At 41.5% G+C, this 16,827-nt stretch overlaps 1 protein-coding gene across 5 annotated transcripts in view; it reads right to left on the reverse strand.

The window, feature by feature from the left end:
* Window positions 1-1,184: 1,184 nt before the first annotated feature.
* Window positions 1,185-16,827, reverse strand: part of TEX11 (testis expressed 11) — a 385,652-nt gene continuing 370,009 nt past the window's right edge. For all 5 annotated transcript variants that reach the window (XM_054470766.1, XM_054470768.2, XM_054470767.2 and 2 more), the window contains 2 exons: window positions 2,080-2,244; window positions 1,185-1,432 (listed from right to left, as the gene is read on the reverse strand). In XM_054470766.1, the coding sequence (XP_054326741.1) occupies window positions 1,340-1,432; window positions 2,080-2,244 (258 nt within the window). In that variant the 3' untranslated portion in view covers window positions 1,185-1,339. The remainder of the gene's footprint in view (window positions 1,433-2,079; window positions 2,245-16,827) is intronic.

Raw genomic sequence — 16,827 nt, forward strand, 5'->3', positions numbered from 1 at the left:
GGAAATGGGGCAGGATGTCCGCAAATTAATCTCAACTGGTTCAGAAAGAAACTGAGAGAGTGACAGGAAGGCAATGTGGTAAAAAATAAATAGAGAAGCTGGATAAAGGGTGTATGTCAATTCTTTGTGCTTGGTTGCAACTTTTCTTAAGTCCGAAACTATGTCAAAATCAAAAGCTTAAAAATATTAATACAAATCAACTGGAGGAAAAACGTAGTGTAATCTTATGGTACACTAACGCCAGTCTACCCAGAAAGAGGCTGCTCAACTGTATTGGTCAGGCCTCACTGGAACATGGGACTTGGCTTTTGGAAGGTGAGGTGACCAGATCACATGAGGAACAACCAAGGGGTCTGAGGATGTTTACCTCAAAGGAGAAAAAGCCTGGAGGACAGAGATAGGCCTGGCTTCTGTCTTCAGAGGCATCTCCAAGGGGCATCTGTGACACAGGAAGCAGATTTGTCACAGGGAGACAGACTTCTGTTTAGTATGAGGTAGGACATCTTACCAATTAGGGAGCAAAATAGGTGGGTTCAGCTATCTCAGGAGTTCCCTGTCATGGGATAAGTTCCTTTTTTTTTTTTGAGATGGAGTCTTGCTCTGTCACCTAGGCTGGAGTACAGTGGCTCGATCTCAGCTCACTGCAACCTCTGCCTCCTGGGTTCAAACGATTCTCCTGCCTCAGCCTCCCGAGTAGCTGGGACTACAGGCACGTGCCACCATGCCTGGCTAATTTTTTTTTGTATTTTTAGTAGAGATGGAGTTTTGCCATGTTGGCCAGGCTGGTCTTGAACTCCTGGCCTCAAGTGATCTGCCCACCTCGGCCTCCCAAAGTGCTAGGATTACAGGCACGAGCCACTGCGCCCGGCCTGGGATAAGTTCTGTTAGAAACTGGGCAACGGATTCTCAAGGATGTTAGAGAGAGATTTCATGAATCAGATAAATGCTGGCCCTGGTGACCACTAAGGTCCTTCCAAATAAGAGTCTGGGATTCTTTGATATCTTCAGGGATTAGGAATTTGAGCACTTTGGGAATAAAATGCAATCTGTGTTGAACTGGGATGAACATTCTCTTTTGTTCACATGGGGCATAAACCATCTTGCTCTCACATGGTCTATTTCAATATCATCCTTAGCACTTTGGAAAATTCATTTGTCCCCCAGAAATGAGCTGGTCACCAAGGTAAATTCAGCATGCTTTTATTTTAGAAAGTTTATTCAACAACATGAAAACAGGGTCTGAGAAAACAGAAACAAAAGCTCAAGAGAAACTCTGGCAAAAATTTAAACAGTCAGCATCTCGGGACAATGTATCTTCTTCATGTGGCCGTGAGCTTGCCTAATCTGACTTGCTCCAGTAGCCATGTTCATGAAAAACTGGGCCCTTGCTGTTACTCAATGCTTCCACAAGCTGACTATACAGCATATTCATCTGGGAAAGAGAACAACACATAGATTTCTTGAGGGGAAAAAGAAACGTGGGAAAGCTTCCCAGACCCATGGTGATGGCATGAAAGTCTAACTGTTACCTTCGGAGATCTGAAGCATCTCAGATTTGGGGAGAAAATACAGTCCTCTCTTGAGGAAAAGGAATCCCCTATTATAAGGGAGAAGATACTGAACTATAAAATATCCTTTGCTCTTATTTGGTAACAAGGCTTTTTCTCCACCAAACCTCTCTTGGTTAGCCAATGGCCCAGAACTCTGTAACTGAGAATAGTTCCTGGAGAAAATGCCTTTTTCAACAGTTACTGCTTTGAGCAGAGGCCAGTCCTTTCCCACATGCACTGGCACTGACAGTGATGCATCTTTCCAGAGCTCACTCTTGGCATTCCTCTTAATTAGATTCCATTTGCTATCCTCAAGTTTCCCCCTGTTCTCTGTCCTTCTTGGTTTTTGCTCTAAGGAATTACTGTTTATGGTCTCCTGATTCTTGAAGTTATATGGAACCACTGAGAGGAACAATGAGCAAGATCCTTTCCTAGCCAAGGAGGATGGGGTTGAGTCCTTGTGGAGAGCCCAGCCATAACCTCTTGCCCCCTAGGTCATGTCATCTGCCCTAACCCTCTCCCTCCTCACCTGAGTTTCATAGTATTCCTTGAAGGAGGTAAGGTGGTCAAGGAAACGCAAGGCCAGGCCACACCACTTTTCAGCAGATACATACTTGCTCCTGCTAAACATAAGTACTCCAGTATTCCAGGACTTGACCATCAGCCAGAGAATCTCCATTTCTGGGTAGTCTTTCTGAAATCCAAGAACAGAAATTTTGCAGTTATTATTGTCACAGTTCATTGTGGCACTACCTGTGTCCATGCTATGTCCCTTTATTACTAAACAAACAATAGGAGCTCTGCTGACGTTTAGGAAGGTCTGTGCTCCTGGAGACTGTAGGAGGAGAGCACTTTGAAGGTTTGTCAGCTGTAGAGTGTTCCATAGCAAGATCTCATGAAGAGACATAAACCGAGGTCCTCTCTGACTGAAGGAAAGAATTAGAAAGATTCCTAATCTCCCTGAAGCAGGAGAAAAACCTGTATACTGTTTGGGGCTTCCCTTGAGTCTGTCTTCAGTCAATTACCTCCCTAATATCTACCTCTACTTTTCGCATAAGGTTGTCAAGAAGCAGTTTTATTGAATTTCTTAATTTCTGTCAGCAGAGTTAGTCCATATTTGGAGTAGAAATTATATTCATCTTCAGAATTAACGATATCTACCTAGCTATGAACACAGCACACATTTCTAAGATGGTCCCTTAGCCTTATCAGTGGTCTTTAACATGACTAATCACAAAATTATATTTGCTTCTTCACAATACTTCGCAATAGTGAAAAGTATTAGTCTAAGAAGCTACTTTCTTGGTTCTTGCATAGGAGATGGAATACAAAGAAAGCATTCATGTTAAAGCCCCAGAAGGGAGAAATGTGATAGGAGACACATTAGGCAGCAGCTTTTTGAGAGTGTCAAGAATGCTGTCTCAGCTGTCATCCTTTCATTCATTTGGATCCAAAAAGAAATTACTATACATAAAACACCGCGATAATGAGGGCACTAAGAGGGAAAAGACAAAACTTTTATCCTAAAGGTTGTGCAGTGCTTTTGGGGACACAAGGCATCCACATGTAAAGATGACTTCACAAGGTATGTGATTAAGAGACACAAACATTAGGTGCTCTCATTCAGTTAAAGAAATGAGCACTAGGATATCCCAGTCAGAGGTGGTCTAGTCTCTGCTTGAAACACTACCCCTCATCCTTGTCCACTTCGTAGACTTATACTTTTTCTTCAAATTCACAAGCAGAGTTAGTTGTCTGTTCCCACAGTGAGCTTTCCATTCCTCTAATATACTATATTGTTTTGAAATGCTATGTATTTATCTCCTCCAGACAATTGAGCTCCTTGAGGTACAGGGAATTTTTCTTGTGCATTTTTGTATCTTCAGAGTCCAGCACTGTGCCTGGCACATAAGAGGCACAACAGTTGTTTGCTGAATGAATGAATGAACAAATGAATCAATATCCAGTCAGATGCCACCTCCTCAGTGAGGATTTCCCTGGCTCTCCACAATTTCTTGCTCAAACCTCTTTGCCCCTCTGGTACTTTGTTCACAGCACCATAATAGTACTTTGAACACTGTACTGCCTGTCTCCCCCACTAGGCAGGGAGCCCCTTGAAGGTAAAATGACATTTGCCTTTGCTTGGCACAGTGTCTGATACAGGGTATGAGTGTTGTGATTTTAATGTTATGAATGAAAAAAATGACTTAAACAAACAAACAAACATGATCTTAGGGTAGATGAGTAGGATCTACATATACAGAGATTATATGAAATGTGCAGAATAGGCAAAGCCATGGAGACAGAAAGGAGATTTGTGGTTGCCAGGGGCTGGGGAAGGGAGGTATGGGGAGGGACTGCTAATGCGTATAGAGTTTCTTTTGGGGATGATGAAAATGTTCTAGAATTAGATAATGGTGACGGTTGCACAATCTTGTGAATATACTATAACTCACTGAACTGTACACCTTAATGTGAGTTTTATGATATATGAACTAAATCTCAATTAAAAAGAAAAATATAGATATTCAGAGAAAGAGAAGGGCATTCCATGTGGGTAGAACAGAATAAATGAAGACTTGGATTGTACTTGAGAACAAGCATGTCTTAGGAAGACCAAGAGTTGTTTGGCCTAAGCAGACGATTTATGTAGAGGAGTTAACGGGAAATAAGACTGGAAATGTAGGATGGGGCTTCCTAAGCCTTTCCTCAATGTTCTTCCTCAGAACACTAGTGTCATGAGAAATGTTAACAGATGGTCTATGAAAATAGAGTTCTTTAGTCAAATGCGTTTTGGAAATGCCGCATTCTATATATCACCCTTTTGGAGCATTATAATGCACATTAGTTCACTGAAAGTTTAAGGAAGTTTTACAGTAAAGAAACCGTGGAACTTCGTCTAATCCACGGTATGTGGAACGTTTGCTAACGTCTTGTGGGCTGGTGTGTTAAGGGTTTTTGCATTACAGGCTTCAGATTTTGAAATTTATCCTGCTGGCAACGGGAAGGCACTGAAACTTTTTGAGAAGGAGAGTCATATGATGAAAGCGTAGTTTTAATAAGATAGAAATGCCAGTGGTGTTTAGAACAGACCTCCTTGTGGGAAAACACAGACAGGGAGACGTGTTTAAAGGGAGTTGTGGCTGGGTGCAGTGGCTCACACCTGTAATCCCAGCACTTTGGGAGGCCAAGGCGGGCAGATCACCTGAGGTCAGGAGTTCGAGACCAGCCTGACCAACAAGGAGAAACCCCGTCTCTACTAAAAATACAAAATAGCCAGGTGTGATGGCACATGCCTGTAGTCCCAGCTACTTGGGAGGCTGAGACAGGAGAATCGCTTGAACCCAGGAGGTGGAGGTTGTGGTGAGCCGACGTCGTGCCATTGCACTCCAGCCTGAGAAACAAGAGCGAAACTCCAAACTCCGTCTCAAAAAATAAAATAAAGGCCGGGCGTGGTGGCTTGTGCCTGTAATCCCAGCACTTTGGGAGGCCAAGGCGGGCAGATCACGAGGTCAGGAGATCAAGAACATCCTGGCTAACATGGTGAAACCTTGTCTCTACTAAAAATACAAAAAATTAGCCGGGCATGGTGGCAGGCACCTCTAGTCCCAGCTACTCGGAAGGCTGAGGCAGGAGAATGGCGTGAACCTGGGAGGCGGAGCTTGAAGTGAGCCAAGATCGCGCCACTGCACTCCAGCCTGAGCGACAGGGTGAGATTCTGTCTCAAATAAATAAATAAATAAATAAATAAATAAATAAATAAATAAATATAAAATAAAAATAAAGGGAGTTGTGTGATCTAAGAATGACGTGAGGAGGGTCAGAACTAAAATAGTGACAATTTAGATGGACAGATGTAAGAATCACTTAAAGGAAGAATCAACAGAACTTGGTAACTGATTTGATATGGGGAATGACAGGTCAAGTGAAAATGGCTCTAAGGTATGTAGTTTGAATGGCTGAAAGAATGCTGGCATCATTGAAAGAAAAAATTGAAGGACATGTTTCTGGGGATAAGGGATAAAGACGACAATAAGTTCTATTTTAAACATGTTGGCTTGAGGTAACTCTGGAGATAAGCAGGCGGTTGCAGATACGGATTGGAACTCAGTTAATAGTTAAAGTGTATTAATTCACTTAAAGGACAGAGTACGGAATACAGAGTAGCAAAGAGTAGAGAATATCGGAAATGTTCATAGTTGGGTGGTAAGAGGGAAAAGAATGCAGAGGAGTGGCGAGAAAATAAAGGACAAAGGAAAACAGAATTTCAATAAGGAGGCAGTGGTCAATAATGAAGGCCAGGGAAAAGAGACCATCATATTTGCCTAGAAGGTGGTAATTTGTGGTCTCGTAAAGTGTGGCTGACAGTGCAGAATGTGAGGGAAAGAGTGGCTCAAGATGAGGACAGATAGGTTAGTAGGATCTTGTACACCACATTCAAGATTTTGGTCTTTATTTTAAGAGCAATGGGAAACTACTAAAGAGGATTTCAAAAGGTCATGCATACTCAAAAATGTAAAAGATTGGCCAGGCATGGTGGCTCACACCTGTAATCCCAGGACTTTGGGAGGCCGAGATGGGCGGATCACGAGGTCAAGAGATCGAGACCATCCTGGCCAATATGGTGAAACCCCATCTCTACTAAAAATACAAAAATTAGCTGGGCGTGGTGGTGGTTGCCTGTAGTCCCAGCTACTGGGGAGGCTGAGGCAGGAGAATCGCTTGAACCTGGGAGGCAGAGGTTGCAGTGAGCCGAGATTGCACCACTGCACTCCAGCCTGGCGACAGAGCGAGACTCCGTCTCAAAAAAAAAAAAAAAAAAGTAAAAGATCACCTTGGTTGCTGGGCAAAGAAAGGAAGGAAGAAAGCAAGAGTAGATACGAGACCAGTTAAAAGGTTCCTGAGATCACTAAAGTAGCTGAGATAAAACGTGTGTAACTTGAACTAGGTTATTGATGGTGAAAGACAGGAGGAAGTAGATGAATTTGAGAGATATTTGGGAGGTCAAATTGATAGTACTTGGTGATAGATTAGCAGTGGGAGTGAGGGAGGTGCTGAGGATGACTCCTAGATGTCTGCCTTGCGCAACCAGAAGAATGATGGTGTCATTCAATGAGTTAGGGAACACTCGAGTTTTATTTTAATTTGCATTAGTTGCCCTCATGCCCAGCATTGCTTATGAAAATCATTAATCCTCAATAAAGAAATGCATCCACACAGCTACTGACCTCAAAGCCACATGGACTTGCCTACGTGTAATACAAATCAATGCCAGCAAACTGAGGTGTTTGCTCTGATGGTTTTTGGGGCCTCATATTTGAAACCAGTTTTCTCTGTCCTCAACATCTTAATACATATGGCAGCCACGTAGATCTCTAACGGAATTGTAGGTATTCTGGAGCACAAATGCCTATCCTTTTAGGCTCTCCATAGATTCCCAAAGTAAATAGTATGTGTGCATCAGCTTTATTAAGATACAATTAAAAAAATACCATAGTTTACCTAAAGTGTACAATGCGGTGGTTTTTAGTATATTTACAGTATTCACAGAGTTCTGCCACCATCACCACGATCAATTATGGAATATTTTCATTCCTCCAAAAGGAAAGCCCATGCCCATTGGCTCCACATTCCCCCCGCCCCCAGCCAATATCCTTCCATTTCCTCTCAACCTGCCCCTCTATCCCACTAAGCCCTGGGCAACCACTACTCTCATTTCTGTCTCTTATAGATTGGCCTTTTCTGGACATTTAAGATAAATGGGGCCAGGCAGTATGTGGGCCCTTGTGACTGACATCTTTCACTTACCATGTTTTCAAGGTTTATCCATGTTATAGCATGTGTTAGTACTTCATTCCTTTCAATGGCCAAATAATATTCCATTGAATGGAAATACCACATTTTGTTTACCCATTCATTGGCTAACAGATATTCAGGTTGTTTCCATTTTGGGCTATATGAATAACTTTGCTATGAACATTTGTTATGAGTCTTTGGACACATGTTTTCATTTCTCTTGGGTATACACCTACCAGTGGAATTTCTGGGTCATAGGGTAACTATGTTTAACCTTCTGGGAAGCTGCCAGACTTTTTCAAAACTAGAACAATATGAACAATAAAATAAAGTAATATTGTATTATAACCCAAAGTATAAAATACATATCTGCCTCGGTGTGGTGGCTCATGCCTATAATCCCAGCAATTTGGAAGGCCAAGGAGGGTGAGTTGCTTGAGCTCAGAAGGTTGAGACCAGCCTAGGAGACATGGTGAAACCGCATCTCTACCAAACATACAAAAAATTAGCTGGGTGTAGTGGCATGTGCCTGTAGTCTCAGCTACTTGGGAGGCTGAGGTGGGAGGATCTCTTGAGCCCAGGAGGTCAAGGCTACAGTGAGCCATTATCATGCCATTGCACTCCAGCCTGGGTGACGGAGTGAAACTCCATTTCAAAAAAAAAAACCCACAAAACTTATGGGTTTTTTTTGTTGTTGTTGTTCGTAGAGACAGAGTGTCACTTTATTGCCCAGGCTGGTCCCAAACTTCTGGCTTCAAGTGAACCTCCCACCTCGGCCTCCCAAAGTGCTGGGATTACGTGCATGAGCCACTGCACCAGGCCTAAAATGTTTTGTGATATCTTGTGCTATTTATTAATTCATGTAACCAAAACTATTTGTTTCTTATACAGCTTCTGAGTGGGTCCTCTCCATTCCATGATTTAAAAAAATGCTTTCCTCTGTTTTTTCCTAATGCTTTTATAGCTTTGATTTTATGTTTAGCTCTTTAATCTATCTGGGTTTTCTTTATTTCTTCCTTTTGGACTTTATTTTTGTGCATGGTATAAGGCAAAAAAATAATACTACCACTTACATAGTACTTACTATGTGCTGCTATAAGTACTTTATATATATTAAGTTATTTAATACTAATAATACTGTAAGGTAGGCACTTTTTTTAGCTTTTATTTATTTATTTATTTTTCATAGAGACAAGGTCTCGCTATGTTGGCCAGGCTGGTCTTGAACTCCTGGCCTCAAGTGATACTCCTGTCTTCGCCTCCAAAAGTGCTGAGATTATTATTATATTTATTTTACAGATGAGGGTACAGAGGTATAAAGAATTAATTAATAAGACCAAAGTCATACAGCTAATACATGGTGTAGCCAGAATTTATTTGAACTGGCTATGTGGCTCCAAAGTCTGTTCTCTTAACCACTATGCTACAATGCCCCTCAGTTTAAAAATAAGGATGTAACTTTGCTTTTTAAATTGTCCCAATACCGGAGGAGCCAAGATGGCCGAATAGGAACAGCTCCGGTCTACAGCTCCCAGCGCGAGCGACGCAGAAGACGGGTGATTTCTGCATTTCCATCTGAGGTACCGTGTTCATCTCACTAGGGAGTGCCAGACAGTGGGCGCAGGTCAGTGGGTGAGCGCACCGTGCGCCAGCCGAAGCAGGGGCGAGGCATTGCCTCACTCGGGAAGCGCAAGGGGTCAGGGAGTTCCCTTTCCAGGGGTGACAGACGGCACCTGGAAAGTCGGGCCACTCCCACCCGAATACTATGTTTTTCCGACGGGCTTAGGAACCGGTGCCCCAGGAGAGTATAGCCCGCACCTGGCTCAGAGGGTCCTACGCCCACGGAGTCTCGCTGATTGCTAGCACAGCAGTCAGAGACCAAACAGCAAGTCGGCAGCGAGGCTGGGGGAGGGGCGCCCGCCATTGCCCAGGCTCGCTTAGGTAAACAAAGCAGCCTGGAAGCTTGAACTGGGTGGAGCCCACCACAGCTCAAGGAGGCCTGCCTGCCTCTGTAGGCTCCACCTCTGGGGGCAGGGCACAGACAAACAAAAAGACAGCAGTAACCTCTGCAGACTTAAATGTCCCTGTCTGACAGCTTTGAGGAGAGCAGTGGTTCTCCCAGCACGCAGCTGGAGATCTGAGAACGGGCTGACTGCCTCCTCAAGTGGGTCCCTGACCCCTGACCCCCGAGCAGCCTAACTGGGAGGCACCCCCCAGCAGGGGCAGACTGACACCTCACACGGCCTGCCAGGTACTCCAACAGACCTGCAGCTGAGGGTCCTGTCTGTTAGAAGGAAAACTAGCAGAAAGGACATCCACACCAAAAACCCATCTGTACATCACCATCATCAAAGACCAAAAGTAGATAAAACCACAAAGATGGGGAAAAAACAGAGCAGAAAAACTGGAAACTCTAAAATGCAGAGCACCTCTCCTCCTCCAAAGGAACGCAGTTCCTCACCAGCAACGGAACAAAGCTGGACGGAGAATGACTTTGATGAGCTGAGAGAAGAAGGCTTCAGACGATCAAATTACTCCGAGCTACGGGAGGATATTCAAATCAAAGGCAAAGAAGTTGAAAACTTTGAAAAAAATTTAGAAGAATGTATAACTAGAATAACCAATACAGAGAAGTGCTTAAAGGAGCTGATGGAGCTGAAAACCAAGGCTCGAGAACTACGTGAAGAATGCAGAAGCCTCAGGAGCCGATGCGATCAAATGGAAGAAAGGGTATCAGCCCTGGAAGATGAAATGAATGAAATGAAGCGAGAAGGGAAGTTTAAAGAAAAAAGAATAAAAAGAAACGAGCAAAGCCTCCAAGAAATGTGGGACTATGTGAAAAGACCAAATCTACGTCTGATTGGTGTACCTGAAAGTGACGGGGAGAATGGAAACAAGTTGGAAAACACTCTGCAGGATATTATCCAGGAGAACTTCCCCAATCTAGCAAGACAGGCCAACATTCAGATTCAGGAAATACAGAGAACGCCACAGAGATACTCCTCGAGAAGAGCAACTCCAAGACACATAATTGTCAGATTCACCAAAGTTGAAATGAAGGAAAAAATGTTAAGGGCAGCCAGAGAGAAAGGTCGGGTTACCATCAAAGGGAAGCCCATCAGACTAACAGCGGATCTCTCGGCAGAAACCCTACAAGCCAGAAGAGAGTGGGGACCAATATTCAACATTCTTAAAGAAAAGAATTTTCAACCCAGAATTTCATATCCTGCCAAACTAAGCTTCATAAGTGAAGGAGAAATAAAATACTTTACAGACAAGCAAATGCTAAGAGATTTTGTCACCACCAGGCCTGCCCTAAAAGAGCTCCTGAAGGAAGCGCTAAACATGGAAAGGCACAACCGGTACCAGCCACTGCAAAATCATACCGAATTGTAAAGACCATCGAGACTAGGAAGGGACTGCATCAACTAACGAGCAAAATAACCAGCTAACGTCATAATGACAGGATCAGATTCACACATAACAATATTAACTTTAAATGTAAATGGACTAAATGCTCCAATTAAAAGACACAGACTGGCAAATTGGATAAAGACTCAAGACCCATCAGTGTGCTGTATTCAGGAAACCCATCTCACGTGCAGAGACACAAATAGGCTCAAAATAAAAGGATGGAGGAAGATCTACCAAGCAAATGGAAAACAAAAAAAGGCAGGGGTTGCAATCCTAGTCTCTGATAAAACAGACTTTAAACCAACAAAGATCAAAAGAGACAAAGAAGGCCATTACATAATGGTAAAGGGATTAATTCAACAAGAAGAGCTAACTATCCTAAATATATATGCACCCAATACAGGAGCACCCAGATTCATAAAGCAAGTCCTGAGTGACCTACAAAGAGACTTAGACTCCCAAACATTAATAATGGGAGACTTTAACACCCCACTGTCAACATTAGACAGATCAACGAGACAGAAAATCAACAAGGATACCCAGGAATTGAACTCAGCTCTGCACCAAGCAGACCTAATAGACATCTACAGAACTCTCCACCCCAAATCAACAGAATATACATTTTTTTCAGCACCACACCACACCTATTCCAAAATTGACCATATACTTGGAAGTAAAGCTCTCCTCAATAAATGTAAAAGAACAGAAATTATAACAAACTATCTCTCAGATCACAGTGCAATCAAGCTAGAACTCAGGATTAAGAATCTCACTCAAAACCGCTCAACTACGTGGAAACTGAACAACCTGCTCCTGAATGACTACTGGGTACATAACGAAATGAAGGCAGAAATAAAGATGTTCTTTGAAACCAACGAGAACCAAGACACAACATACCAGAATCTCTGGGATGCATTCAAAGCAGTGTGTAGAGGGAAATTTATAGCACTAAATGCCCACAAGAGAAAGCAGGAAAGATCCAAAATTGACACCCTAACATCACAATTAAAAGAACTAGAAAAGCAAGAGCAAACACATTCAAAAGCTAGCAGAAGGCAAGAAATAACTAAAATCAGAGCAGAACTGAAGGAAATAGAGACACAAAAAACCCTTCAAAAAATAAATGAATCCAGGAGCTGGTTTTTTGAGAGGATCAACAAAATTGATAGACCACTAGCATGATTAATAAAGAAAAAAAGAGAGAAGAATCAAATAGATGCAATAAAAAATGATAAAGGGGATATCACCACTGATCCCACAGAAATACAAACTACCATCAGAGAATATTACAAACACCTCTACGCAAATAAACTAGAAAATCTAGAAGAAATGGATAAATTCCTCAACACATACACCCTCCCAAGACTAAACCAGGAAGAAGTTGAATCTCTGAATAGACCAATAACAGGATCTGAAATTGTGGCAATAATCAATAGCTTACCAACCAAAAAAAGTCCAGGACCAGATGGGTTCACAGCCGAATTCTACCAGAGGTACAAGGAGGAGCTGGTACCATTCCTTCTGAAACTATTCCAATCAATAGAAAAAGAGGGAATCCTCCCTAACTCATTTTATGAGGCCAGCATCATCCTGATACCAAAGCCTGGCAGAGACACAACAAAAAAAGAGAATTTTAGACCAATATCCTTGATGAACATTGATGCAAAAATCCTCAATAAAATACTGGCAAACAGAATCCAGCAGCACATCAAAAAGCTTATCCACCATGGTCAAGTGGGCTTCATCCCTGGGATGCAAGGCTGGTTCAATATACGCAAATCAATAAATGTAATCCAGCATATAAACAGAACCAAAGTCAAAAACCACATGATTATCTCAATAGATGCAGAAAAGGCCTTTGACAAAATTCAACAACCCTTCATGCTAAAAACTCTCAATAAATTAGGTATTGATGGGACGTATCTCAAAATAATAAGAGCTATTTATGACAAACCCACAGCCAATATCATACTGAATGGGCAAAAACTGGAAGCATTCCCTTTGAAAACTGGCACAAGACAGGGATGCCCTCTCTCACCACTTCTATTCAACATAGTGTTGGAAGTTCTGGCCAGGGCAATTAGGCAAGAGAAGGAAATCAAGGGTATTCAATTAGGAAAAGAGGAAGTCAAATTGTCCCTGTTTGCAGATGACATGATAGTATATCTAGAAAACCCCATTGTCTCAGCCCAAAATCTCCTTGAGCTGATAAGCAACTTCAGCAAAGTCTCAGGATACAAAATCAATGTACAAAAATCACAAGCATTCTTATACATCAATAACAGACAAACACAGAGCCAAATCATGAGTGAACTCCCATTCACAATTGCTTCAAAGAGAATAAAATACCTAGGAATCCAACTTACAAGGGATGTGAAGGACCTCTTCAAGGAGAACTACAAACCACTGCTCAAGGAAATAAAAGAGGATACAAACAAATGGAAGAACATTCCATGCTCATGGGTAGGAAGAATCAATATCATGAAAATGGCCATCCTTCCCAAGGTAATTTACAGATTCAATGCCATCCCCATCAAGTTACCAATGACTTTCTTCACAGAATTGGAAAAAACTACTTTAAAGTTCATATGGAACCAAAAAAGAGCCCGCATCGCCAAGTCAATCCTAAGCCAAAAGAACAAAGCTGGAGGCATCACGCTACCTGACTTCAAACTATACTACAAGGCTACAGTAACCAAAACAGCATGGTACTGGTACCAAAACAGAGATATAGATCAATGGAACAGAACAGAGCCCTCAGAAATAACGCCACATATCTACAACTATCTGATCTTTGACAAACCTGACAAAAACAAGAAATGGGGAAAGGATTCCCTATTTAATAAATGGTGCTGGGAAAACTGGCTAGCCATATGTAGAAAGCTGAAACTGGATCCCTTCCTTACACCTTATACAAAAATTAATTCAAGATGGATTAAAGACTTAAATGTTAGACCTAAAACCATAAAAACCCTAGAAGAAAACCTAGGCAATACCATTCAGGACATAGGCATAGGCAAGGACTTCATGTCTAAAACTCCAAAAGCAATGGCAACAAAAGCCAAAATTGACAAATGGGATCTAATTAAACTAAAGAGCTTCTGCACAGCAAAGGAAACTACCATCAGAGTGAACAGGCAACCTACAAAATGGGAGAAAATTTTCGCAACCTACTCATCTGACAAAGGGCTAATATCCAGAATCTACAATGAACTCCAACAAATTTACAAGAAAAAAACAAACAACCCCATCAAAAAGTGGGCAAAGGACATGAACAGACACTTCTCAAAAGAAGACATTTATGCAGCCAAAAAACACATGAAAAAATGCTCACCATCACTGGCCATCAGAGAAATGCAAATCAAAACCACAATGAGATACCATCTCACACCAGTTAGAATGGCAATCATTCAAAAGTCAGGAAACAACAGGTGCTGGAGAGGATGTGGAGAAATAGGAACACTTTTACACTGTTGGTGGGACTGTAAACTAGTTCAACCCTTGTGGAAGTCAGTGTGGCGATTCCTCAGGGATCTAGAACTAGAAATTCCATTTGACCCAGCCATCCCATTACTGGGTATATACCCAAAGGACTATAAATCATGCTGCTATAAAGACACATGCACACGTATGTTTATTGCGGCATTATTCACAATAGCAAAGACTTGGAACCAACCCAAATGTCCAACAATGATAGACTGGATTAAGAAAATGTGGCACATATACACCATGGAATACTATGCAGCCATAAAAAATGATGAGTTCACGTCCTTTGTAGGGACATGGATGAAATTGGAAATCATCATTCTCAGTAAACTATCGCAAGAACAAAAAACCAAACACCGCATATTCTCACTCATAGGTGAGAATTGAACAATGAGAACACATGGACACAGGAAGGGGAACATCACACTTCGGGGACTGTTGTGGGGTGGGGGGAGGGGGGAGGGATAGCATTGGGAGATATACCTAATGCTAGATGACGAGTTGGTGGGTGCAGCGCACCAGCATGGCACATGTATACATATGTAACTTACCTGCACGTTGCGCACATGTATCATAGAGCCTAAAGTATAATAATAATAATAATAATAATAATAATAATAAAAAAAAGAAAAAAAAAAAATAAATAAAAAAAAAAATAAATTGTCCCAATACCATTTTACCAATTGTTCCCTCAGTGATGTGATATACCTTCTCCATTGCACACAAAATTCTCATAGATATGTGGATCTCCTTCTAGGCTCGGTTCTGTTCTATTAATCTCTTTGTAGATTTTTGCACTAATGCCATACTTTTAAAATTAATTTCATTTATAGTTTTAAAAGTATTTGATAAGGCAAGTCCTTCCTTGTTCTTTTACAAAAAATGTTTTGGTTCATTTTCTTTTAGGGAAGAATTTTAGAATCATCAAATTTCATTAAAAATCCTACTGAGATTTTAATTTTGACTGAATTTATTGCATTGAATTTAGGGAAACTGACTTTATACTGTTAAGGCTTTCCTGTCCAAGAACATGGTATATATTTCCATTTGTTTGAGACTTATGCATTCTTGAAAGCAGAATGGAACGATCTGTAGACAGAGAGTAAAAATGATGGACAGGCAGTAAAATGCCTCAGGAAGTAGAAGGGGATTGAACTGACAGTGCAAGGTTGAGAAAATTTCTTTTGAAAAAAGAGGAAAGGTGAGTAGATAGGTACAGTGGTAGAATGTTATGGTTGAGACATGGGCCAATGAGGGATCTCATATGTGATGCCCTTGATCTTCTCAACTGAAATGATATGATGAGATCATCTAATGGGGAATGAGGTAGATCTAAGTTTTTACGAGATTAGAAAAGGTTTGAAGCAGTCACTTTACTTGAGTTTGCCAAAAAGTTGACAGGAATAAAAGAATTTCTGAGCAGCAATGAGAACCCACTGAAAGCTTAACAGAATGAATCTGTACTGGGCCAGATCTAGATGGTTCTGTAACTTTCTTTAGTGCTTCTGCTGCTCAAGATCAGGAGCAGAAGAACTGATGGTGGCAAGGTACCAGGTCTGGAAAAAAATGAAACAGCAGGAATAATCAAAAGAAGAGAGAAAGAGAGAAGGAAGGGGAGGAAGGAAGGGAGGGAAGAAGGAAGGAAGCAAATAAAGAAATAAAGAAAAGAGAAAGAAAGAAAAGAAAACAAAGAGAAAAAGAAAAAAAGGTAGTTAGACTGGACTATAATAGAATGGGAAAAGACGAGTGATTTGAAGTTCAAGTGAGAACAGAGAATAGATATGGGGAAGTAAGGGAGATTATACTCAATAGAAAAGTGTTGCGTTAGTTACCAGTCTTGAAGGTGGAGCAGTGCCACAGTGGGTGGCTTATATGGGATGTAGACAGTGGCTAAAAAGTAAAAAATGGAAACTGTGAGGTACAAGAATTGCTAACATGGATGCCAAAGTCACTTAGGATAATAAATAACAATGAAGTTACCAAGGAAGGAAAAGATGGGTCCAGGACATGACAACATTGGTGATTAAGAGATATAGGTTTTAAGTGAAGAGAAGCCGTAGGAAGGTGGTATGTAAATAGTATAAAGTGCCACCATGGAGCAAAGATCCAGGTAATTTAGTCCCTTCTGCTGAGAAAAAGGGAGTTGGAAAAGATGAGATCTCCATAAAAATTGGTAGTGAGGGACACGTTTTCTTCAGGGAAGATTCTGCTTTGTTCTAAGAAGAAGGGAGAGAAGGAGGTGAAGGTTGATGATAAAGAGAATATTGACTATTGCCTGGAAAAACTCTGTCTTGTTTTGGGGGTTGAATGAGGTTATGGATAAATAGCCTTAAGGGTCTAGGTAAGGATTTGGGAAATACAGAGTTGAAGGGAGTGATAGAGCAAAGGCTGTGTTTTAGGGAGATATATTTGATACGGATGCACAGGAAAAAATGGAGAAGAGAAGAAAGAGCCAGAGACCAATTAGGAAACTACAAAGCTGTAGGAGAGACACAATATCAAAATCTGACTCAAAGATACCTTTGTATGAACCTCAATTCCAGTCTCAGGGAGACGTGAGGCTTGGAAGGAGGAAGATTTA

The sequence above is a fragment of the Pongo pygmaeus genome, chromosome X (genome assembly GCF_028885625.2).
Source record: "Pongo pygmaeus isolate AG05252 chromosome X, NHGRI_mPonPyg2-v2.0_pri, whole genome shotgun sequence".
Lineage (NCBI taxonomy): Eukaryota > Metazoa > Chordata > Mammalia > Primates > Hominidae > Pongo > Pongo pygmaeus.